The sequence below is a fragment of the Bombus fervidus genome, chromosome 13, assembly GCF_041682495.2.
Source record: "Bombus fervidus isolate BK054 chromosome 13, iyBomFerv1, whole genome shotgun sequence".
Classification (NCBI taxonomy): domain Eukaryota; kingdom Metazoa; phylum Arthropoda; class Insecta; order Hymenoptera; family Apidae; genus Bombus; species Bombus fervidus.
This window is the reverse complement of record NC_091529.1, coordinates 2,968,387-2,994,826: the sequence shown is the minus strand read 5'-3', so window position 1 is coordinate 2,994,826 and position 26,440 is coordinate 2,968,387. Positions and strand designations below refer to the sequence as shown.

Below are 26,440 nucleotides of genomic sequence, written 5' to 3'. Positions count from 1 at the left end.
ACATAAATGTAGCCGATCCAATTTACCTGTAGGCTATGAAAATACACGTTTGTTTGCGTAGGATTAATTTTACGTGTATTATGATATTAATATTAAATATTTAATGTAACAGAATATAAAATATTCGTATATACTATAGAATATTAAATTGATCAATAAGGCTTAAAGTCGTTGAACTATACCGGAGTGTTCGTGAGCCATATTCTCTTGTGGCATCGATTCCTCGTTGCTGCTGCCGCCCATAATTCCTTCCGCTTCCATGACGTCTCGCGCCTCGTCAGCTTCTTCCTCGTTCGACATGCATCCGGGAGTTACGCGGTGCATCTTCGCCGCGTTGCTAAAATCTACCAATTTGTGATTGATCCACATCTCGGTGATGCAGCCTGATAATCAGAAGAAAGAGAATTGTTGGGATGAAAATTTTCTTGCTCGATTCTAATAGCTTGATATTTTAAATTTAAGTTAATATATTTAATTTAAATTTCAAATATAAGACAAATATCCTAATAAAAATATATATATATAAATATCGTAAATAAAAAATTCTGTACAACGTGTCAAGCAAAATCACTCTAAAAACACATTCATATATTTCACTTGATCACCTAATCAGTTTTCAACTTGGGGTTACCTTGGAAGCTAGTGATGTTCCTCAGATGAAACTCTGTAAACGCAATGTTGGCGACTTCTGGAGCGACGCCGCCGACGTACATAGGCGTGATGAGTTTCAGGTACTCCTTCGGACCCTCGTTAATAATGCTTCTAGCAGGGCCACGGTCGACCCTCATCGTGAAGTTCTTCTTGATCGCAAGAAGCTCAGCCACGTGAGGTTTACCATCGGCGATCATTTCGTAGCTGTACATTGTCGAAGTTGGGTAGTTACCCACGTCGTATGAGACTCTGACACGGCCATTAAACAATTCGACGGCGATGTGATCACCGTTTTGGCCGTCGTAGAGGAGAACCCCGTTTTCCTGCGTGGTCGTGAAGACGATGGTCACGTTCGCTTCGGGTCTCATGCGTAACGGCTCCAGCTCGACCAGCGAGCTGTTGTCCACGAAGCTCAAACTCGTCAGGTACTCGCATCGTTTTCCTGCAATTAGGATTTTCCATAAAATAACTTTTAATCAAATTGTTTGACGAATCGATTATTTTTCATATTGCATAATGCGTCAATTTTATGTAATGTGTGGTATATAATAGATGGATTTTAATATCGCAATCCACTTTTTCAAACAATAATGGACATTTGTATGGTAAAATTGTATCAGTATCGTTTCAATATTGCAGTCTGCTGTTTGAAAAACTTTTATTTAAACATATGAGATTTTTTTATTAGTTTAAATGGTACTTTTGTGTAAAAAGCCGATGATATTTTTGTATACTATTACCGAATCTTTTTTATGAACAATATTTTAACATTGCATTCCATTATTTATATTTCGATGCTATTATTGTTATATTATATTCTACTATTTGGAGAAATTTTATTATATTATTTAGTCATACGGTTTTTCACAAAAATCGATGGTATTTCGCGTGCAACTCTTTCTTCGCATGTTATTTTAATATTTCACTCCGCGTTTTGAAAAATATTTATCTAATCATACGGTTTTCGGTGAGCATCGATGGTGTTTTTATAACGACGCGTTATTGGATTTCTCCCGTAAATGCTATATTTAATATTGCGCTCTATTGTTTGAAAATTTTTATTTATCCATATAATTTTCTATTTGAGTACATCGATCATTTAGTTTAATATATTTCTATTTTGAATTTTATATTTAGTTTATTTCATGACTAATATAATATAATTGCATTCTTGCAGAATTTTAGGGGTGGAGAAATTTATCTTTGCATTTGATGGTAGAACGTAAAATGGAAATATAGTGGTCTTTATTTAGTCTAAAATTATGAAAGAAGTCACTTACCGGTGTAGCCGGGGTGGCACTGGCAAAGATAGTCCGCGGCGGAAGCGGGAGCAGGTTGGAAGCATGCACCGTGCTGACAGTCATGGTGCGCACATGGACTAGTTTGTGGATAAAGCATGGCTGTCGAGGGTGCTGCCTCGCAATATCTGCCTGTATATTCCGCCGCGCACTTACATTCGTAATTGTTTATGCCGTCGATGCAAGTAGCACCGTTCTGAAAAATACAAGAATATTTGTCGTATAAAACACAATGTATTTTATTACGGTTCGTGTAGCTCAAAATAAGAAATTTCCACATCTTTAGTCCCAAGTACAATTTATAATTTAAAAATCATAATGCAATTTCATTTTTTCGAGTTTATTTAATACTACATGAAATTAAATTTTTCATTTATTCTCGTGTTAATAATTCTAATATTAATAATGTTATCTTTAGAATTAGAAAAAATAGAAGCCGTCATCTAGATTTCAAAGATTAGAATTAAGAAGAAGTGTTCCAGTCATAGAAAAAGTCACGTATGAGTAGAAAATGGTGCAAGAGTCGGATGAGAAAGAAAAAAGGATACAAAATAAGTACCTGGCACATATGATCAACGCAGTCATCCAGGTTGGTGGAACAATTGAGGCCGGTGAACCCGATTGGGCATTCGCAGCTATAGTGGGTCCCGTGGTCGACGCAGCGACCCCCGTTCTCGCAGGGGTCGTGCCCTTTTGTGCAAAAGGGTATCTTCTCCTCGCAATACTCGCCCATGAATCCTGGGGTGCAGTCGCATCTGTAGGCTTGTACGAGGTCGACGCAGGTTGCGTTATTCGCGCACTTGTTGTTCTCGCAGTCGTCGACGTTGTTCTCGCATCGAAGTCCCTTGTACCCGGGGGCGCAGTCGCAACTGTCACACACCGACTGATCGTCAATCGAGACATTGACCATGACCTTCGATCGCGGTATATCCGCCAATCGACCTTGATACATGTAACTAATTTATCGACGAATATATTTTTTTAACATTTGATCGATCTTTCGGAGTAATTTACAATTTTTTAATTCTGGAGGATTCTTTCTTTATTACCGAACTAAATATATAGCATAGTAAAAATATAGTGTATCAATAAAATTAAATAAATTTAGTAAAATTTTACGAGTCTAATTCATCTAGTATACTTAATATTCAAACTTGTATCAGCAATTTTGTCCTAATATATTGACTCAATAAAAATTGCGATTGGCACAATTGCTTTGATGGTAATTCTCGGTGATTAATAATTTGTGATAGTAATTTTTCCTTAAGATATTTCACCATGATATTTTTCAGCAAAAAGAAGATTCGAGCTCGATGATTGCTTTCGAAGAAAGAACCACTGAATCATAATCACTTCGTCGATAGATTGTTACGTGTACCTTCTACTCTTCGGGGCTCACGTGCAGAGGTCCCGTTTTATTTATTCATACAACAGTGTACGCGTTTTGTACGTGCAATTTACTGCTACTGAAACTACATTTCATACTCTACTTATACCTTAAACAACGCTTTTACAATGCAAATACACTTGCCTGTGTATTTTTTTCAGAAAATACATCACCGGAGCAATATTAAGTCTTCCATCGCATGTTCATAAATTAAAAAAAAAAAAAAAAAAAAAAAAAATGTAAAAAGGAAAAGAGGAAATATTGAATCCGGCAGATGGATTCATAAATCATTGACTTAAACTACTAGACAGTGAAATATACTTTTGCCAAATTATAGGTTTCTATTTAATGATACCAATTTTAACTTTTGACATGATCAATACAATACTCTACACAGTAGATGCTCAAAGCTACTGTTTTGCCAAATACATCGGTACGTTTCGTGCACGTCTACTCAATTTTTGACCAACACTACTGCCTTCCGTATCAGTAGAAGATTCAAAAGAAATCGGCAGAGCTACAGCAAATGCACACGTTCGATCTCGTGATTTTGTGTTTGCAGTAGAATTTTAGTCCAACTGGAAATCTCAATATAAAAAATTATGTGAAATATTAGACGTATGAACAATTCTGTGCTTTCATTTTTCCAATTTATTTTATTATTTCAAATTGAGATATTATGTCTTTAAATATGTTTTTAATGTCTATAATTATTAAAATTTGTTAAATACATATTTGAGATATTATATAAACTAATTTTTTAAATAATACGATACTATTTAGAATTCTGATATGAATAAAAAATAGTTATAAATATAATAAAGTATCTGTTTAATACTGCAATCTCAATGACAGAACCATGACAGGTATTACGTATGAAAAATATCAACAATTTTTTTTAGAGATTAATTGTATTCCAATATTAGTAAACATTATTTCAGATAGTAAAATAAAAAGGATATTTCAATTTTTTAAAACAAATATACGTTTTGATACGTGCTGATGAGCACATAGAGCACTGAATTATTTTCCTACGTGAAATAAATGCAACTTTCGTCGAAAATATATTCATTTCAATACATTCCATCCTATTATATATTAGTGAATCGACAAAAGATCATTTTAAAAAATGGGAAATCATCATTGTTGGATTACAATTCCTTGCAGACATTGTTTCTACGGGCACCACTGAACGAGCAAATAGAAATCAGACCCGAACGAGCTTGCCAAGAAATTCTCTACATTAGGTTAGTCAAGACGTTTGATACCTGAATCTTCCTTCTTCCAATACTTTACAAGTTCCGGCGTTCCGGCAAGGATTTCCATAGCACGCGTCAATTTTATGTTCACACCGGTCCCCATGATATCCTGGCGCGCATTTGCAACGGAACTTCCGGTCCGGGAGCGCCTCGCAAAATCCTCCGTTCTGACATGGCGAGGTGTAGCACAGGTCGCACTTGGCCAGGACTTCGGCTGGCTGTTGGTTGGCTGCGCGGAAGAAAGGTCTACGATTAATGAGCAATTTTAGTACCCCATTGTGACAACGGGCCAAAAAACCATGAACTAAACAGACTGCGTCACGGGTCAGTGAGAAATCAAAAACATCTGCACGTGCGGAACATTTTGTCGATCGTTGAGCGATAGTGGCCAGCTGATCAGAATAGTTTGGAAACTGAGGAGTTGAAATTGATAAACGAGGAGCACAAGTGTCAGAAACGAAGATTTTTAATAGAAAGAAAAAGAACGAATTCTTGTTTTACATGATTTATAATTGCAATACTATGTTAAATGGTTAAATTTTTTTATTTGTAGATTATACTTTCCTCTTTTTTAACAACGATCTAATTCGTGTTTATGATTACTCCTTTCATTTTTCCAAAGAAGCTAAAAAGCTTTGTCCGGAAAGTTAACACAGATAGTTCCAAATAGAATAAATAGTTCTAACGTTTCTAACTTTTTCCAAAATATTAAATTCTGTATAGAATTTACATTATTCTTTCCATTAAAAAAATGTTTCTCATACTGTTGCTATTTACGCCGTTTACCGTTTCAATTTCTCAATTTTTAGCAGTAAGGTTTTAAGAATGTTGAATGAAATCGTTTTGAAATTTAGAATTTTTTCGTAAAAATACATAACTAGTTAATGCTTTTTGTTTATACCAACAATAAATAAAATCTTTTCTTATATACCGTTTTAGATACTTAGTAGTATCAGTATACCATTAATATTTGTTGGATTCGAGGATCAATACTCTATAATATTGGGTTGGAAATTAAATGATGATTCACTTAGTTGCCAAACCAATACATCCTCTTACACTGCTTTGCATTCTTTCGTGTAGGAAAGTTTGTCGCGGCTCGATATTTCAATAATTTTTTAAATATCCATAATCCACGAACGGAGCCTCAATCACAATTTCTGTAATCTTCATTTTTATCTTATTTCCATTTGTATCGATTTTATCCAACTGTTGAACTTTCAAATTCGTTTATCGGACATATCGTGTACAAAGTAACAGCGTTTAGAATCCATATTCAAAAGACATTCCTGCGAAGTCAGCGTAAAATCCATCAAATTCAATTACTGGATAAACCTGATCACCAACAGCTGGCCGCTTTCGCCACGATCGCGATAACTGTCGAGGAAATACATACTTTTGCATTGGAATGCGGTCGCAGGTGTCGTAAGCAACAGCTTGTCCCTCATCGCTGGTGGCTCCATGCATCTCGCGATACCGGCCTCCACGTAATCCTTCTTCACCCATTCGGCCAACCATCGCATGCTGCAGTCGCAGTAGAGCGGGTTGGACCCCAGAGCGCTATAAACACACCGGTTGGTGAATTATCGACACTAGAGAAACCAGTGCGTTAGCTTGGGCAACGCAAGAGAGAGGGTACTCACAGGTGTGTTATAGATTGAAGATCCTCGAACGCGCCCTCAGGGATCACCGATATGTCGTTACCGTGTAGAGACCTAGTGTAAATCGGGGTTTTAAACGATCATTATTGAAGTAGTCTACGTTATGGTGTTCTAGTCTATGTTCCATGTATATTACGCTGATTTTACGAGTAGATTCGAGAACAATTAATAAAGTGGCGTTAACTTCCTATCGGAACGGTTTCTACGCGTTATCTTATCGTTCGACTGCTGATATTCATGCAAATTCATATTGTTAGGAAAATAAATGAAAAAATGGAATTTAGCTAGAGAATTTGATTACTTCCTTAAGTATTATAACAAGTGCCATACTTTGGATATTTTGTGTAAACGCATAAAAATCCGTAGTCTGCTTATCATGCTATGGATTACATTATAGTTTCGGTGCAATAAAGGGATATTGTATTTGAAGACCGTAAGGGAATTTGCTACAGATGATGCAAAATCTTTGATTAATCAGAACGTGGTATTATAGGAAAATTAATTTTGTATTCGTGTATCATCATGGTAGAACGTAATATTACACTGTAACAATAGGACACTGTGACAATGACGCAGTACAAAGGATACTAATGTAATCTTGATATAGGATTAAGATTTTTATAGATGATACAGGATTAGAATTTGCTTCATACTCGTTACTAATATGATATGTCTATGATATTCATGCGAAAGCCCTAATATAAATTTTGGAAGAAGATTTCAAAATATCCAATAAATAAATTCATCCCACAAATAATATAATTTTTCTGAAAACTGGATTTAAAGTAATGAAAGTTTTAAGAAAGAGGAGAAACAGAAAAGTTAGAAAGATAACAATTGTTAGAAGATGGAGAAAAATACATCATATGCATCTTCATTTAATGTTTATATCGATAAGATTACGTTTTTTCACGAAATAAATTAATATTATTGATACTTCAAAATTCTTCAAATATGTAATATTAATAACTATTATTAATGAGCAAAATCGATATTACTACACAGCATCGCAATAGAGTTTCTATCGGTACTCGAGTAATTATTGACTAATATAATATGATACACTCCCTTACGACCAGCGAATCAATTTCGTAATATCGATCTCGATAAAGTGTTTTGTTTATGACTTTATGTACATGCAAATGATTTAACGAATTAATTATAATAATTACGGTGATAAAGAACAATTGTTCCCCAAATTGCCCGCATCAAGAAATTAATACCGCAATCAGCGGAATAAACAATAAATCATTGAACGATTGTGATCGACAAAATGGCACGCTTTTGCCCATTAATTTAATACAGATCGCTCCCCCCATATCGTTGCTTTTATTTATTCCATTACCGAAACTTAATGTATGTACCATTATCAATTGTTTTTCCCCGACTACAAGCGAATTCACGCATTCACAAAGAACCGAAAGCATACTGAAAGCTCCGGCGTTTCGTCCAGAAAATGGTACTTCCGCGAGAAAAATGGTCCCTCGCCACTGTATTCACGATTTTCGCTCTCTTTTACCGCGTCATTTCGTGTAATTCTTTCCTCGTGATTTATGAAACGCGATTCGAAATATTCAATGCGTGTGAAAGGAAGGTATAAATCTATGCATTGTTCGTGAATAAAAATTATGCAATTCGAAACTCACATTATCCGCAACGATTTCAAGCCGGCCAGGGCATTCCGTTGGACACACTGCAGCTTATTGTAGCTGATAATTCTGAAAATGTATTGGCCACGTGTTATTCTTTTCTGATATTACTTAGTGGTGAATCATTGAATATTTTTTGTAATATAATTTGATAATAGATCATTGATTATTTTTTATAGCATCGTTTGATAATTATGTAGATATATAAGAAGGATCTGTCATATTTTTCTCCTGTATAATTTTTATCTATTTTTCTCTTGTTTTTATAATTAGAATAAAAAGGGTCTGCTGCAGTGAAGAGATAGCCTCGTATACTTATAATGTAAGCAAACCAAAATAAAAAAACTAATTAAAGATGAAATCCTTCTTCAAATGTGTTAGAGATTGATATAATATTTTTAATAATAAAATGGTTAGAAATAGAAGGGCTGAAGAAATGATATCAAAGAATTTTCTCATCCTCCAAGATCATAATTTACATTTTAAAATATTAAAGAAGAAATATTGATGAAACAAAATATTGAAGTTCAACTTAACTATCCAATATCAAGTTTCAGTAACGTGTTACGGATAAGAAAAGTATAAATAAAGATCTCAGAACTTTTGCTTCTATATTTTCTTTCATAAAAGAAGTAACAAAATATATTAATATATAAATATATATTATACAATTAAAATATTCCCTACACCAAAATATAAAATTGTGAATAAAAAGCTGAAAGAATATTTTATCTACAAAAGTGGCATTTCTCAGAGAAAATCAAGGTGTCTACTTACAGGTGGGACAGTTTGGTGAGGTTCCTGAAGGTATCGTTGGACAGCATCCCAATCTGATTGTTGCTTAGGTCTCTGAAAAGCAAAGAAAGAAAACGAGGTTTCAGTTTTTTCTTCTCTTTTCAATCTCGGCAACGTTACAACATCACACGTGTATTTTATTTACAGTCTAGTGAGAATCCTCAGGTGGTTCAGTCTCTCGGGCTGGATCGTCTTGATGTCGTTCACGTCCAAATACAGCTCGGTGGTTTCCGGCGGAATCCCACGTGGAATCTCTGTAAGCTGAGACCTCGAACATCTCACCACTGACCCGGCGCAATTACATTGGGGTGGACAGTAATCGTCACCTAGGCAACCCACGCTGTCGTCTGCGGTTCGTAAAATAGACAGACGATGTATCGTTAATTTCGAGATCAATTGCAGCAATCAAAGATGTAAATATCGTATCGAAGAGATACATATTGGGTTAAGTAAACAATTCCTTCGTCTTTCACCAGCGTATGGATTTCGAAAGATGTTATAAATGTTATTTGAAAAATGTAAAAATACGTCTGAATTTTTTCATGGAAGATACACAGTTATATGAAAAAGACACGAAATAAGTTACTCTTTGGTTAGACACATTTTATCACATTTATTTAACAAAATGTGAACGAACTTGTGACTCACTTGGTAATTTTGAGGAAGATCGTATTAATAGCGGAATGAGGTAATTAATAATAGTTGCTTTTTTAAAACATCTTTCATGCTATTTATGAGCCTTTTGAGTACTTCGATATAGGTACTTTTCCAGCCACTGTTTGTATTAATTTTAATCAAATATTTTTTCAGAGTATCGTTATCTTATTGCAATAGTAATGACTGTACATATCATCAGGAAGATTATTATTAGAAGTTAGTGTTGGCCGAGAAGGATGTTAAAATACTTCTCGATATTAATATAAAAAGTTAAGAAAATGCAAAAGAGGGATCTTACTGTTGCATTTGAACTCGTGATGGGGTATATCTTTGATGATTGCGCTCTTCAATCGTGGAGGGTCGTGACAGTGTCCGACAACGCCAGACATGTCGCGTTTTCTCAGCCATCCGGCGAACCACGCGAGATGACAATTACACGACAAAGGATTGCTTTGCATGTTGCTGAAAATACGAGGCAATTTATTAGACTGCTATTAATTATGCGCACGGAAGCACGAAATATATTTCGCCGGCCGGAGAACCGGCGAAGTCAACAGTAAAACATATTGAAAACGCGTACAGATACACGTAATAATTAATAAATCCATATCGTTGTCTCATTAATATTGATGAAGCGTAATTCGTATAATCATGATACTAATCTGATTAAATATTTACGTTATAATATAGCAAGTGCGTCTCGTTTCGGGAAAAGTTGAAACATTACTGGATCGTTATTATTGATTCTCGTGTTTTACTTCGAAACGATCTACGCGCGTTGTTATAATTACATAATTAATAACGAATTAATTTCGTTACCACTCGATGATACATAATAGCTGTCGTTATGAAGTTCTCGATAACATTCTATTGCTCCATTTTCATTAACTGCTGTACATCATGATTGATAATTATCGCCAATTAACACGGAAAACTCATCCAATATTCTTTAGAATAATTAAAAGCAAGTAGAAGAAAGAACGGAATATTGTTAATGCATTACGTTTGCGAGAGTTATCAACATATTACGCGTATTTTACGAAGTATTTCGAAATATCAGTAGCATTTTAATCGACACGATTATATTGGTAAAATCTTTCACCATTCTAAAACGTATACAGAAGTTACAAGATATTTAGTATAATTAATAGATATTTCGCAGAGATTGTAAAAGTATCGATACAGCCGATCACTCGCAACATTAATAAATAGACTACGGAGCTTTATGCACATACCTATTAGCTTCAACACATACCTACATACTATATGCTTAAAGCAACTATTCATATCTTTCTGATGATACTTCATACTAGTATTTTTTTTAAGTTTCCAGTAAACATCGTTTAACTTCTACATACATTTTTAGATTGGTTTCAAATTTTACCAGTATAAGCATGCCAATCGCGTCTCGTAGTAGCGCTAGTGAAATTTCAAAACGTTTCACGCGACATACGGATAAAAAATTTTTACGAGTGTTCGAATACTTTAGCGAGCCGCCGAACAAATTTCGTCAGAAAAATAATCTATTCAACGAAACTGCAGTATTTCTTAAAGGAAAAATAAAATTCAATAACTCTTTTCGCATCCGTTGGGAATCGATTTTACGTTTAAAAAGGTGTAGGGTGGGAGAACTAGTAAAAAGCCGGGTTCGAAGTATACTTACATGGTGCGTATGTGCGTCAATCCGTCGAACGAGCCGTGCATAACGCAGGTTATAGCGTTTCCGTGTAGGTTCCTGTGAAAATGATGTTCGACGGGTTTATACAGTTGCCTGGTGATACCGTTTTATGAAGAGACATAAAAGTTTCTACTCACAGCGTCTTAAGATTCGTCAGGCCGGTGAACATCTTGTTGTGAACTTCCCTCAGCCTGTTCTCCGATAAGAGTCTGCGAAACGACGGCTCGTTATTACACGTGAATAAGGCGTATGGTTGCTAAATATTAAAGAGGAATAGGGTCGCTCCGCTCTATAGGAATTCCCTTTACGCGTCGATGGGAATCGATGCTCGCACGCATCGTTGCACCATTGAGACCACGTAAAATTCGAATAGAAATTATTATCGTATCGCGTAAAATCTCTGCTACTGTATTTTCCGTAAATTGAGTTGGAAAAAAGAAAAATATTAGAAGTTCAATTATCAATATGGTACGCTTCTGCGTTCTTATCACCATTTTCTATTTAGAAACTATCTTTATATATATACCTAACTTATATATCAAGTATACCTATGGTTTGCAATCTGATCAAAAATTTGCCCTTGGAATTTTCCCCTTGAAAATTACTTTTTGTATATTCTTCTATATCCAGAAGTTACTTTACTCACATTTTGCAATAATATTAGGTTTACGCCACTTGGTCCTTAATGGCATAAAATAAGAAGAAGAATGGGGCGTAGAACTTATGAATAATTCATAGTATCTATCCTTTTAAGATCTAGAAATATTTGTACAAATATATTCATATATTCATAAAGTATGTCGAATTCATATTCAAACTAAAATATTTATCGTTCGAATGATTTTTCTTTAGGGAACATGCGTCACTTCGATTCGTGCTTTGCATTCGTCCGGACTAAAATACACACGAGTTACAGCCACCCTCTGCTCCCTCCGGCTATCTAATTAATCGACCCATTGTCCCGTTAATTGCCTTTGAAAATTAAATCCTATTCTGCTTCGTTAAAGCTCGTTTCAAAGTCCCGATCGAGTTAGGCACAAATAACGCAAGTAATCTCGACGGTCTGAATACAGCCCCGTTATTCGAAACTTTCTCATCCAAGAAACGTTTCAGCAGAGAAAAAAGAACAAACAACAATTTTCTGACAAATCGAATTATGCTGCCGAACAAAGAATGTAAACAACCTATCTTTATCTTCAATTCGTTCCAGCTAATTATTAATTATTACGTTTCACACGAGACGAATAAGTATCTTAATAAAATGAGACTAACAATCAAAATGACGAAAACTGAAATATAAATTAGAGAACTGTTTCATTCTACGATGCTCTAAGGCCAAGATAATTTATTTAATGAACAATTTCCAATTCGACGAAGTATCTTAATTACATTAAAAATTAACAAATGATCTTCCTTCGAACTACTTAAGACAACGGAATATTTTTTTTTGAAGATGAAAATAAATTTTCACCCTCTGGAGCTTCATCCCTTAATTATATTAAAACTCATCGAACAATTTCTCTTCAAACTATTAAAAATCACCGAACATCTTTTCCTTAAAAATGAGAAAAATTTCATCGCTGAGAAACTTTACTCTTCAATTATATTAATAACGTTGAACCATTAAAAATCATCAAATATTCTCTCCTCCACCCTCTCCCCAAAAAAGAAGGAAAAAGGAATGCAAAAACTTACAAGTCGGTGAGTTTGTGAGCGCCTGAAAACGCAGAGGCCTCGATGCGTGAGATTTTATTCTTCCTGAGATCCAAATGCTGCAGCTCCGGCAGCTTCTCGAACACGCCATCCGCTTTGATCTTATCCAGCTCATTGTTGGCCAACAGTCTGGGCGCAAGGACAAAGAAAGCCGAGGAACGAGAAAGTTAGAGTTTATCGTCAGCGTCTGATACGGCGAGCAATTAATCGCGCTACAGGGCGTCGATCCATTAAACGAGTTCGAATAATTTATTTCGAATAATAGCTTGACGATTCATTGTTCTGCTCTCTACCCCGCCGTGCCGTCTGTACAACGGACCAGCTTTTAATTAGATAATTATCTTGTCGGCCGTTTGAATTAATTTTCTCGCGCGAAGGAGAACGAGGGGCCTGGATCAACATTCGTCACGATCGACTGACTGGATCGATCTTTTCTCTTTGTACCGATATTACGAATCATTGTTATGAATGAATTGATTTCTTTCGGTCATAGACGATGATAGTTTAGATCAAAGCGAGTTAGTTAATATCAAAGTATTTAATTTTCATTTTATTCTATTGAAAGCGAAAAAAAAAAAAAAGAAAAATCTCAGCCAACTGTGATTACAATTTAAATCGATAAAGTCGTTCTAATCGAATAATCCGAAATCATTAGACTGTACTCACAAGGTGGACGTGTAGATCGGTAGTTCTTTTGGTATCGACGTTAGTTTCTTGTTCGAGCAATCGATGGTCGCTCCGTTGCAAATGCACGGTTCTGGACATTCTCCAGGCAGGATACACTCGCCAGCTCTCTTCGTCAAGAGCTCTTCGTCGCCTAAATACAAACAGTCGGATACAAAATCTACTTCAAGCAATCTCGTCTAATCTGATTTTCCTTCTCAGGACCACAGAGCGTCGCTCTTAAACGAGTCAGTGATTAAAGCGTTTGAAAGCTTGAAAACGTAACGTTGTATTAATAATTGATAGTTTTAGTAGTCATTGAGTAATACGATGAGTTTTCCTTTGCGAGAGAATTGAATTTATGAAATCAATATTTATATTATATTATATTATGGTCGTATATTGTGGTTTTATGGCAGGACAAACTTTCACTCCAGTACTTTTTAATTTTAGTAGATTAAACAATGCAATAGTTCTCAATCCAAATTGATTGGCCAACGTAATGATATATTAAAAAATTCGACAATTATCATTGCAGAGAATCCTAGTATGAATTAATCGTCCATGAAACGAAGTTTTACATCGGTGATTATCAATTTAAGTCGATTGAATAATACAATATAATAAGTTATAAAATTGGTAATTACTGTTCAAACCTGTAACTTTAGTTTATGGAGAGCTGCGGGGATTATCACTGCTAACATCGATGAACGAAAGAGATATAATATGATGTCACATGCTGTCAGCTTTTACTCACGAAATGACACAGTAGTGGCACGTTAATGGCCCCTCGGCTTTTATAAAGTAGAAATTGCGGTACCATTATGGGGGCTCTCAACTTCAATTTATATAAAAATGTAATATTGTATTAGGAGATCGTCTAATTCATGAATATCACGTCGATGAATTACGTCTGTCGATAGCTGAGAAATAAAAGAAGACACGTAAAGAAGATATTTATAAGTTACACTCACGTATGAAAATATATTCTCAAAAAAATTTGTTTTATTTTCTTGTCACAGTAATATTCGGATACTTGTTCTGCGATTTAGCAATTCTTAAAAACAATTTGAACCGCGAGATAAATTTATTTTCTATAATTAATGCCACAAGAAATTAACTCCGATATTTTTATACTGCTCCAAAGATGTGTCACGAAAAGGAGAGAAAAGTAGTTTCAATAAAAGACAACTTGTAATATATCATAGAGAAATGGGACAAAAGTTATCGTGAAATTGTACCATTATTATTATAAATCGTAGCAGATATTATTGGAAGATAAAAAAGAGAGAAACTTCTTCTTTCTTCTAAATATATTGCACAATTAAATGTTATTATTAGGAAAAAATTGTTTACATATTTTCAAGTATAAGTAGAACAAGCAACAGGATATTTAAACAATTCCTTCTTATGGGGGTTGTCAGTCCTGCATTCGAATATTTAATATGAGTACATAATTATATACATACATTGTGCAAATTTTGTATCAGATCATCGATCGTGAAAGCGTTAAGATCCGATTCCATCGTATTCGATTATGACAGCAGTGAGATGGAGGAAGAAAGGAAACCCGCGGAGAAAGTGACCACGCGACACCGCATGTAGCTGCACGTTATTAAACGCGGGACGCAAATTACCGATATAATTACGCGCGTGTATCGCAGCGGACAATTTGTAATGCGGCGTATAATGCGATGATAAATCACCAGCGCGCGCGTGCACGTACTCATACATAAACATATTCACCTCGGAGCACCATGACATTCAACACTCAATTAACGTGCGAGAGAGCAAGCGCGGCGTCGCGTCGATGCTTAATTTAATGATATCGCTGCTACTACTGTTCATTATCAAAATTTATCGTCGACCAAGTTAACATGGTAACCTGGTGCGAACAGATCAGCCGGTCGTCGATCTTTGACTTGAATTAATCGATGTATTTGTGATCGTTGGAATTTCATTTTTAAATGGCTGGGTCTGATTATGAGTCTAAGAAATTTTATAACATACGTCGAAGCTTTGAAGATTTTCATACACTGGAGTAAATGTCGAGATAATAGAATTTTTAATACTTTGACTGCCACGTTGGTCATATATGACCGGCCACGGTCTCTCCTGTGATGCCACGGTAGTCATTGGTGATCGGAGCGCTTGAACTTCTTACAATTGTAAAAATTGAATGAAGATTGACAGTTAGGGCATTTTGAATATAACCGATAAATAGAATATACTTTGAAATAAAAAATGCCCCATTGAACAATTAAATATTTTTATTAGAACATCAATAAAAAAATAAATGAGAACAAATCTTGCATCTAACGGTACACTGTGTTTGTATCCATATCTTTGAGGGTTAATTTACGAATATTATTATAAACACACCTTAGAAAATAATCGCAAATGCTGCTTTATAATCATATAATTGAAGTTAGCAGTGTGAACATACCTTACTATTATGTATAGAAAGAGCAAATACTGTTTACTAATATCTTCTACACGTTTCAACAATATATTCTGGATGTTTTGCTTGCAACGAAATAACGAATGCGAATGTTTTGTTGAAATAAACGAAGTCTTGTTATAATATGTCGCTATCAACTGTTACCAAGGCGCCACGGTGGTCACCCGTGACCACCGATAAGATAAACGGTCCATTGGGGAAGGATGTTGTCTTACATCATCAATTTATTATTATTTTGCCATTATATGCATTGAATAATAAAAATACTTCCTTAGCGTCCTAAGCGAAATATGTGATTTCGGCGTGGCAGTCAAAGTGTTAAATAATAGAATAATAATGGAATTGATTGCATAATCGAAGAAGAGTGTAATTCTAGTGATACACGATTTACCTCTTAATTATTAGAAGCTACTGTTACATCGATATTAAATATCTCTTAATTTCCAACGACTCAGATTGAGAATTGTTGAAGTAATTACTTCAGGAAAAACTCTGCACCTTCTTCTTTTGTATATCCGTGACTTGGAGACCGCTGTTACGAAGAGAATAGAATTTAGTGAAAAAAATTGGAAATGAGGAGAGAGGTCCATATTATTGTGCCCTTGAATATAAATTTTGTTTTCGGTTAGAAGGTCTAGAAACAAAAGAGCTATAAGTATATTTCTATTGATGTTTCTTGTAGCCTTCAACTAGAGCTGCACACCAAGGTTAACTTTTTGGTAATGTCCTTTGCTATAAATATATGAACGTGCTCCCTATCACCTTTCTTCTATTGTATTGCAATACTGAAAGAGTGAGGATCTGGATCAGTGTGCACTATATCTGTACTTATACCTATATTTACTTCAATATATTTTTCTATTACAAATTCATCCACTCGTTCCTCTATTAGTCAACCTCAATAAGGATCTTTCTTTTGTCGAATACATTCGTCGATTATTAATATTCCATTTATTCAAGGTTCTTAAATAAATCCCCTTAAAAGCTCCAACTTCTTTTAAATTCCTAAAATACTAAAAGAGCAAGAGAATGGCATGTCTTCTAAATTTTCTGGAAATAGCCTGCAAACCGGCTCAAGTGTTTTACGTAAATTTTTCAAAAGTTACAAAAGTTTCTAAGTTTCACGCCACTGTCCTGTAAGTTCTCGTTTACTGGGAACACGGTGTAACGATAATGTGCGAGTATAGCCACCCACATACGTGCCAGCGAAGTGTTTATTTTCCGGTGTCATTTACTCCACTCACGAAAGAGACACGGGTGGGGAGAAATGCGATTATATTCCGCTCGGCTAAGTGCAATTAGGTGAAATATACAAGCATGAAAAGGAAAAGCACGATGTCGCTGTTGTTATTCTTGAACACGCACGCCTCAAGATGTTCTACGCGTATAGTACAATGGTACGTACGCCTTCTCGAGTATCTCTTCGTTGCCACTCATTTTCTGTCTGTCGTCTTGTAATTCGCGAATATTATTCGATTCTCTATCGATTGAAATTCGCGAAAGCTTGGAAACGCTTGTTAGATTTAAGATTAGCCACCGAAAAGAGTAGAGAATTTGTTTCACGCATTTAATTCACGTAATGAATCAGTTTTGGACCTATTTTTGGATTATGATGCCTTTAGCTTAGATTGGCCAGAATAAGCGTAAAAATAAAATTTACGATCAGAAGAGTTGAAATTGCATATTATATATTTTAATCGAATTAATTCCTCGACTGATTGCTTTTATTTTACTTATTTATTTATTTATTTTTTTCTGTGTAATACTTTTTTTTTTAGAAGCTTAGAAACTTTATTTTCATATTGTTTTTGGAAACATTTTAAGTTTCTAACTTAACGGGTGGAAATGTGTTTTCTGAGGTTACTAAAAAGTTCTCTTTTATACAAATTTAGTGAAGGAAGTCGCAGGATATTTGATTGCTATAAAAGAAGATCGAAACATTGATAAAAAGTTTCGTTAATTTATTACTGCGTATGGATTATGTTTTGAGTGGTTCAAGATGAAACGTGCTATCAGAAATATGCTCGACGAAGGTTTGCAAGAATTTACGATGGTTGCATGAGTTAACAAATTGATTAAAAGGTGACAGTGCAATTTATTCTGCTTTGTCACTCTATTGTAGTTGCAATCTCAAGAGTAATACTCACAGAAGCTAATCGATATAATTAATTATTTCTACGCTTGTAGAATTTTGATCGTTAACAAGGTCGTTATACAATGGCCTTCTAATTTTAACATTTAATAGGTTACGTTAATTAACTTGCGTTATCTACGAGGGACGTAATAAAGAAAATTATATGAATATGAAATGATTAAAGAAAGGAATAATTTGGTACATTCAAAGACACAAGCGTTTTCAACATAAATGATAAAACCACGATAATTTATAGCAAACGCATAATTTTCGTTTATTTATGTGAGTTTAACTAAATTAACTGTAACTAATTTTATTAATACTTCTGAAATGTTGAAGGCGGTAATAGAATACATATTTAATTCCAATATCAAATGTGTGTTAATCAAAATTGTGTTAATATGGAATTGATTGATTATTGGTCACTGATAGTGTTGACATAGAATTGATTGATTATTTGATTACTGTTAGTGCTGATGTAGAATTGATTGAGAATATAGTGAATTCTATAATTGTTTTTTTATGAAAGATGGAAAATGTAATCCTTTAGTCTTTGTACTAATATCACGATTGATTTAAATAATTTTACTGAAAATTATCCCGATGACAACCAATAGTTCATAGTAGAAGCGTCTCTTCGATAAAGTGTCAATTAGCGACAACTAATGTATCAGAATATTCAGCTGAATCATTTAAGGAAGAATAAGAAAAACTTCATGAAACTTTAAATCACTGAATCATTTCTTAAGTTACACTAAATACTATGAGCAACGATTTCTGTCAGCCAAAAGATGGAAAATATCCTCGTGTATTACCAACTGGTATCCGTGAGTTCCGGTGATGCGTTTAGAAGAGAAATATCAGAGAAATCGGGTCGTGCTTACCCTTACATTTGAACTTGTCGTCCCGCATCGAATCGATCTTCCGCTTCTGCGCCCTCTTCGGCGACTCGCACTTGGCTCCCGACGTCTCGATGGGGTGCGCGTGAAGATACGCGTTCAGCCATCGTAGATTGCAGTCGCAGATGAACGGGTTTCTTGCCAAATGCCTGTGGAAAAGCGAGAGGAATTTCTTGGAAATCATTTTCTGCTTTGACCAATCTCTTTTTATTCGACCCTTTCCAACAGGTTTGGGATTTCATTTAGGATCATTACTTCACTTTATCGTTTTATGATTTTATTATTATTCTATAAGCCTGATGAGATTAATTTAAGCCATTTGGGATCATTTAAAGAGATATTTTACTTAAACAATTTTAAAACTTTTTCACATTTTTCTGAGATCAAAGACATAACTATATGGAAAGAAATATCTTTCCTTATTTTAGAGAAAGAATTTAAATGGTAAAAGATCTAGCACAGAGTCCAGTATTATCGATTCACAAAATTTACCAATTTCGTTACTTTTAAAGACACGACAATAGAATCTGGAATACGTACGAAGAAATAACAAATCTATTTATGTATTTTATGCAAAAGAAGATCTTATTATAAATATTCACAGATTATTCTTGCATCCAATCATCATATTATCGCATCTCAACTTACTTTTTTCTATAACTCAAGTATCATTCGACAGTTGGCGAAATTAAGATTATAAATTAATAAAAAATCTGCAAAATTAAAGCTTCTTCCCTACATGCCAATAATTTTCAAAACTATTCAAATTTCTATCATGATATCTGACATTTTTCGAATATTACGATTACTTGCTGATATCCATCGTTGCTATTCTCTAATAGTTTCAAATGAATAATACCGTGATAATACAATTAATTCAAACAGAATCTAACAATTTGCCCATATTTTCATGAAACAGCGAAAACGCTGAAAGAGTGTCAATCAGCGAACAACCGAGGCCAGAATATTCTGTTGAGCCCGTGGTACACAGCGAAACGAACGTGTACGGTGACACGAGTTTGCAATTCGATCCTGCACAACGCGTTGGAAAGGGCTCGAAGCGTTAAAGCCGCGGTAATTTGTATAAATTAACGGTTCAATGGCGGGATACAAACAGCGTTTCAATGCTTCGTAGATTGGCGAAAGTTCCATTGGCCAGGGATCTGATGTTGTTATCGTAGAGCGACAACAGAGTCAGGCTGGTCAGATCTCGGAACAGATCGGTTCGTATGCAGGATATCTCGTTCGCGTTCAGCAGCCTGAAAAGTTTGTATTGTTTCGTCAATTTACTATCGTTGCGATGCATCCATTTTCTCGTGCAATAATTAAGCAATATGTGTGTAGGAATTTATTTTACAATCAATTCAAATTAACTGTTAAAAGCTATCAAGTGGATGAAAGTTCACTGTAGCATATCTATTTTTAAATGAAAAAACTGACTAAATAAATAAGTAATTCATTAATTAAATAATGAAGTTATTATTTATAAATAACTTTTAAATTTATTTTTAATATATTTGAATAAATTTATAAATAATTTATTAATAATAAAGATGGTATTATCATAGGAAGATGATATTAAAACAAAATTCGCATGCAGTGAAATTTTGTCTATGATAGCATTTAAGGTTTGAACGACTTTTCTCAATACGTTGAAAAGAAAATTAATTCTATTGCTCAATAATCCTGAACATTTAATGAAATTATATATAGCATTAATTATATCGCTTCAGACGATTACTGATACCGTATACTACTTTTGTATGAAGTATATACATATTTCCAATAAATAGTTTGTACGTTCTATATAAATTTTCAGATCTGTTTGAAGTTTTACTAATATAATCATAATCACAGTACTAATGAAATTTCAAAATAATTTCCCGATTCAATTTTACTTCTTCAAATTAATCAAATTTATCGATGATATATTAAACGTGTATATGAAATAAAATGTAAACGATTTCTATGTCGACTTACAGTAACTGCAAATTGGTCAAGCCTTGGAACAACCCACCAGGTAATTCGGTGATCTTGTTTCCATACAGCACGCTGTAATCAAGCGAAAAGCTTCAGTCAGAAAAATATTCTAATTTCGAGTTGACTGTAAATTTTGCTATTATACATTATACGTACAGTGACTCCAACGATTTCAAGCCGTGGAACGCGTCGGCCGCCACCTTTTTAATTTGATTGTTGCTGAGGTCGCTGTTGACGAGCAATGAAAAAAATGGCAAAGATTAAAACATCGTCAGGCGAAATGAAATCGCGTTTGGAACACAACATGAAGAAAAACATAAATTGGATTAATCGCGAACGTCACTCACATTCTGCGCAGTTTTCTGTACGGGGAGAAAGCCTTCGGCGGGATTTCCGTGATACGGTTCTGCTCCAAACGTCTGCGAATGATTGACAACATAGAGAATAAGTTAACAAACTCTCAGGCTAACGACCGCTTGATTTTTCCGCGTAGAAATTGCCTCGGGAATGGAATACGGAGAAATTTTCGTGGATATTAAATTAATTGGTTTTTATTAACGACCGTGACAATTTCTAACGTGTTGAGAACGAATGTGCATGAGTTTTCCAATTGTAATGCAACTGATTTGTTTTTACACTTGCTATTTATTTATTCTTATTGTTTTTATTTTTAGCTTTGTTTATTCTTGTAAGTTCAGATTTGATTTCATTCATTTTATTGTTGCACCAGCAACAGGCAGTTTATTCGTGGAATTATTCGTTCTTAATTTTTAGATAAAATTGTGAAAACTTTTAACCAAATTTTACTACATTTACTTGTTACTTTATTTATCCTGAAATATTTACGTTACATTGGTTAAGTACGAATTCATTTAGTTACTATCGTTAAATTTGAAATTCCATTGTTATTGTTCGTCAAATTCGATGTTTACTTCTTTGTCGTTATAGCAAACAATTTTATGAATATAGGAGACATTTGGCAATTCTACACGGAGGTTGTGACAAAATAGTGTGTACGAACAGTTCTGTGGTATCCTCCGGCAGATGGGTGGGTACTTTCGTTAAAGAATTCTCTCTGCAGTCGACGATACCATCAGCGCATCTACAAGGATGCGGGCACTGCGGTTCCGCGCTGCACTCTGATCCTGTACGCTCAACCAGCCCGGAACACTTGAATTCGTGCTCCTGTTTCGCGGACAGACACATGAAAGATTTCAGTACGATAAACACACTGCTTTAAAAATTCGCCAGATTATACCACAAAATATTTTGGTTAAGATGAAACGTGGTAGATATAATTTAATACTAAAATTACCAAACTTTAGCGACTATATAGAGAAAAATTTTCAGGGGAGACATTTTGTGTTAGTAATTGTTAAAAATTTGTAAGTTCATTTAGCAAATTATTATAATATTAGCTTTTATTCTTAATTATTACAATACTGACTGTAATATGAATATAATATGAATATAAATCGTTTAACAACAAATGGTAGAAAATTTAAAAACTGCTTCTACAAGCTACATTATGATGAAAATGAAGAATAAAAGATTTAGTTTGGAGACTGTCTATCAGTTGTGGATATTTAAAAATTGATTAAAATATTCCAAAGGGTTGATAATCTCTTCTACATGAATGAACGTAGGTAGACTAAGTAAATGCACAATGACCGCTTGTCATATTTTAATTGTAATATTCTGTGTACCGTAAATCTAGAAGCACAAACACATTACATATTGGTAGTTTTAGTATTAAATCTCTAAAGATAAATTTTTATTTAGAGAAATCAGTAGTAAACGTCGATATTTTGAATACTGACAGTGTTATGAAGATAAAATAAATTTCTCTTAGAAATTGATCTCGTACGAATAGAAGAAGAAGAGTACCAATCCTTACTGACCGGAAGTATTGATTAATGGAAAACTAGACTAAGTAGAAATACCATGATGGACAGACGTATGTGAAAGAATTGTACAACGTTTAAAACGAAGTATTGATTACTTTAGTTCTAAATGTTGCTTTATTCCAATTCATTGGTTACGTTTTCCACGGAATTGAAAACGCGCAAGAATATTTCACATCGATCAAACCTGTAAATCGGCGATATTTCGATCCTTCAAATGAATTGGAGAGCTGCATCGCGTGTGTTGTCCAAGTCTCGGATAAGTTTTTAAATGTCGAGAGAGCCAAGCTAAGTGACAATCGCAAGATAATGGGTTATCCACCAGCTTTAATGTTCGTAAATGCGAAAAGCCACTGAGCATTTCTTTGCCTAATGTTGTTAATTTATTGTTATTCAACATTCTGCAACAGAACAACAATATATAAAAGTTATTTATTTAATCGTCGATCGACAAATTATAATTGCATTGTATTTATCTGCTTACAATACTTCCAAATCCTTTAGCTCTCGTATCGATGCCTCGTCAATGCAGGTTAACACATTGTTGTCGAGATACCTGATAACAAAATTTGTTTATCTTGATATAAATTAATGACACATTTAATGCTCTTACGCTTATTTTTATACGATATAAGAAAAAAGCTTTATTTCATTCATAAAAATCCGATTCTTTTCCTTTATGTAACTAGTGTCTGACTAATGCGACTGATACTACTGTACAGAGCACGCATCTTTGATCGCTTCTACTAGTTTGCGTTTGACTTTACTCAAAGTTTAAATTACGGTACTTCGATGATATTGTCTACAGGAATTGTTAAGATCGCACTTACAAATACTTTAGGGATGAAATCCCTCTGAGTGTCTTTGGTCCAATCGTGGCAATCTGATTGTGACTAAGGTCTCTGTAACAGGACACCATTAATTATTACAGCAAAATGATCGTTATTAGATGTTGCAAAAATACCAAAGATTAAAATTTAGTTCGGTAGAACAATCTGTTGTAAAACGGAAATATTTGTACCATGGCGTACATTAAAAGGGAATATTTTTATCACACAATTCAATATTGACTTCAATATTGACTCATAAAGAAGTGCTGTTATTTTATATCAACCTTATTATTTTTCTTAAAAAGTTACAAAATAACTTAATCTAAAACATGTTTCCCATGACTAAATACAACTTCTTTTCAGCCTTATTTGACAGTCTGTTAATCCTTGAACAGGAACACTGTGAAGAACATTAACAATTGATTAGATTAAAAAGATGTTTCGAATCCAGAGGTGGATAAGGGAGATAAGATAATACCATCATAATCCTAATTGATCTGTATCATATATGATTTAGCATACTCGTGTAAAAGCACGACATCATATCGCCTAATGATTATGGGTAAATCAAAATTACTCGTTTTCCCCTTTAAGAAAACTAATTATCGACTCGATAGTTAGTTCTTTTTTTTCTGAGAAACTCAGCAAATTTTCGATAAAAATACAGCAAAAAATTCAACAAACGTCGTTTACGGAAACGATTAAGTTACTACGATTAATTATTTATTTAAATGCAATGTTTGTAAAGAAGGAGCTCATCATCGATCGTGAAAAGCAAGAAAGTTGAACTGTAATACTTGGTGCATTGACCTTTTCCTAAGTTTTCTGTCTTAGAATTAAAGTCTGATTTCCAGTGGTGGAACAACACCGGTGTTCTACTTCGCTACAGTTGGTATCAAGTTCGCTCTACATGTGATTAATAATTTAAGAAGTTGTCGAGTGTCAACTATGTACTATGGTTCCATGGATGACCCTCCCCATGGAAATTCTTCGGAGACAATCCACAACTCACGTGTGACCGCGTGCACGTGCGCCAGTCACGTGGGTGGCTATAGCCTTCTTTAAGGTTTCACAGGGTCGTTACACGAGTAACGAGTCACCATTTCCACGGCCTCACGTGACACGTCTCTCTCTCTATGCAACGTCTCTTCAAAGAAGGCGTTACTTTGTCACTTGTAGAAAATATTTACGTTAGTCACGAAAACGTTAGATACAGTTTCAAATTAATAATTAAGAATAACAGTAAAAAGAATTATCTACACCAGCATCGACAGAGATCGACATTAAAACACTTTAAATGCGATTTAATAATATATGATTTAATTTAATGTAGAACGCCTGATTCGCAACTCTACAGTTCTTCACAATTTTATAATCTTTTAAAATACGAAATAGATTACTTTTACCGTAATAGATCGTGAAAATTATTTTAACAAAGGGACGTGATATTATGGTAATAAAAGAGCGTAGACTCTTCTATAAAAATAATTAACTCGACATTGAGTCAAACCGTTGATCATAGAAATACGAAAGAGCAATTAATTTCCTTTATGCTAATTAATTTTTATAAAGCATATTAAGTTACTTACCATCAAAAATTTACAAATAACATTGTTTGCAAAACCGTTAATATACCGATACGATAAATTTAAATCAAGAAACTTGTTAATGAAATAACTCTCGACGGTATACATAAAATAACCATTAACATCTCTCAACCTATACCTTAACGTACTCAACATGCATGTTAAATTTAATTTCAATTACCAACGTTATCGTTAACTTATACCATATCCACATATTTGCTATTGATAATCGATATAGTACGACATATTTTTGATATTCACCACGGGATAAGGTTGCGAAAATAACCGGAAAATGTTTTCTTAACAGAATGCGCTTCATCATATTTATCGTCATAATTTCCTCGGTACGCGAACACCATGAATAATGCATGGCAACGCAACGTTTTTCGAGTGCAACGCGCGCTTAACGGTAGAGTCAATCACGATAATGGATCCCTCGCTAAACCGTAGGGTTCATTTAAATAGATTGCGTTACGTCTCGCGTTCCTCCGCAAAGATCCATCCGTTCGAACCTTTTCTCGATGCACGAGTTTAACCAGACGTTCGCGATGATAGGTTAGAGGTCTCGGCGCCTGGTTCACCGTTGACCATCCATTGGCTACGAGACTCGCAGTCTGTAATTATGTCCGCTATCCGAGGCTACGGACAAAGCATCTCGACAAGACGAATACGAGGTAACAAAAATAAGAGATAAAGGCTCGAAAGGAAAGCTCGGTGGAGTCAAGGAAATCCGGAATAAGTAAGGGAAATCTGTATTGAATAATATATCATATCTATTTTTATAATTAATTTGAAAATTTCCTTTTGCCTAATAATTTATAAACTAGTAGTACATAATAATGAATTGACATAATGGTGTTGCAAGTTATACACTCCTTTTTTGTAATTTTATAATTTTACAATTTTATTACGATTTCACGTAAAATTTAAATACGCTGAATTAACATGGTATTGTATGTATTGTATCTATGTAGAAATATACATTGGTTCACCAAACTACTGGAACACTTATACATGTCTTTTATGAATACATTGTGTGTGTTATATAAAACGTTTCGAAAGTTCATTGACACTGTAACGAGACTATCACGATTACGTGGGTAGAGTTTGAAACGAGTCTAGAGAGATGTATAGAAATTGCAAGATGTTTGAAACAAGTATATATTTCACAGAGATCAGAAGAGTATTTAATCGATCGATTGAATGATCGACTGAATTCTGGAAATGCTTTGTAA

The 26,440-nt window shown here is 34.4% G+C and overlaps 1 protein-coding gene across 1 annotated transcript in view; it reads right to left on the bottom strand.

Moving 5' to 3' along the window:
* Sli (slit guidance ligand) overlaps positions 1–26,440 on the bottom strand; it is a 118,935-nt gene that overhangs the window by 4,314 nt on the left and 88,181 nt on the right. The window contains exons 6-29 of the mRNA XM_072015919.1: positions 23,620–23,691; positions 23,274–23,345; positions 22,977–23,190; positions 21,907–22,070; positions 21,233–21,304; positions 21,042–21,113; positions 20,886–20,957; positions 20,021–20,164; positions 18,897–19,054; positions 13,415–13,565; positions 12,731–12,877; positions 11,173–11,244; positions 11,021–11,092; positions 9,656–9,819; positions 8,846–9,047; positions 8,683–8,754; positions 7,903–7,974; positions 6,239–6,310; positions 5,992–6,155; positions 4,605–4,824; positions 2,509–2,818; positions 1,932–2,145; positions 632–1,093; positions 183–383 (exon numbers count right to left, since the gene is read on the bottom strand). Of these exons, the coding sequence (XP_071872020.1) occupies positions 183–383; positions 632–1,093; positions 1,932–2,145; positions 2,509–2,818; positions 4,605–4,824; positions 5,992–6,155; positions 6,239–6,310; positions 7,903–7,974; positions 8,683–8,754; positions 8,846–9,047; positions 9,656–9,819; positions 11,021–11,092; positions 11,173–11,244; positions 12,731–12,877; positions 13,415–13,565; positions 18,897–19,054; positions 20,021–20,164; positions 20,886–20,957; positions 21,042–21,113; positions 21,233–21,304; positions 21,907–22,070; positions 22,977–23,190; positions 23,274–23,345; positions 23,620–23,691 (3,635 nt within the window). The remainder of the gene's footprint in view (positions 1–182; positions 384–631; positions 1,094–1,931; positions 2,146–2,508; positions 2,819–4,604; positions 4,825–5,991; positions 6,156–6,238; positions 6,311–7,902; positions 7,975–8,682; positions 8,755–8,845; positions 9,048–9,655; positions 9,820–11,020; positions 11,093–11,172; positions 11,245–12,730; positions 12,878–13,414; positions 13,566–18,896; positions 19,055–20,020; positions 20,165–20,885; positions 20,958–21,041; positions 21,114–21,232; positions 21,305–21,906; positions 22,071–22,976; positions 23,191–23,273; positions 23,346–23,619; positions 23,692–26,440) is intronic.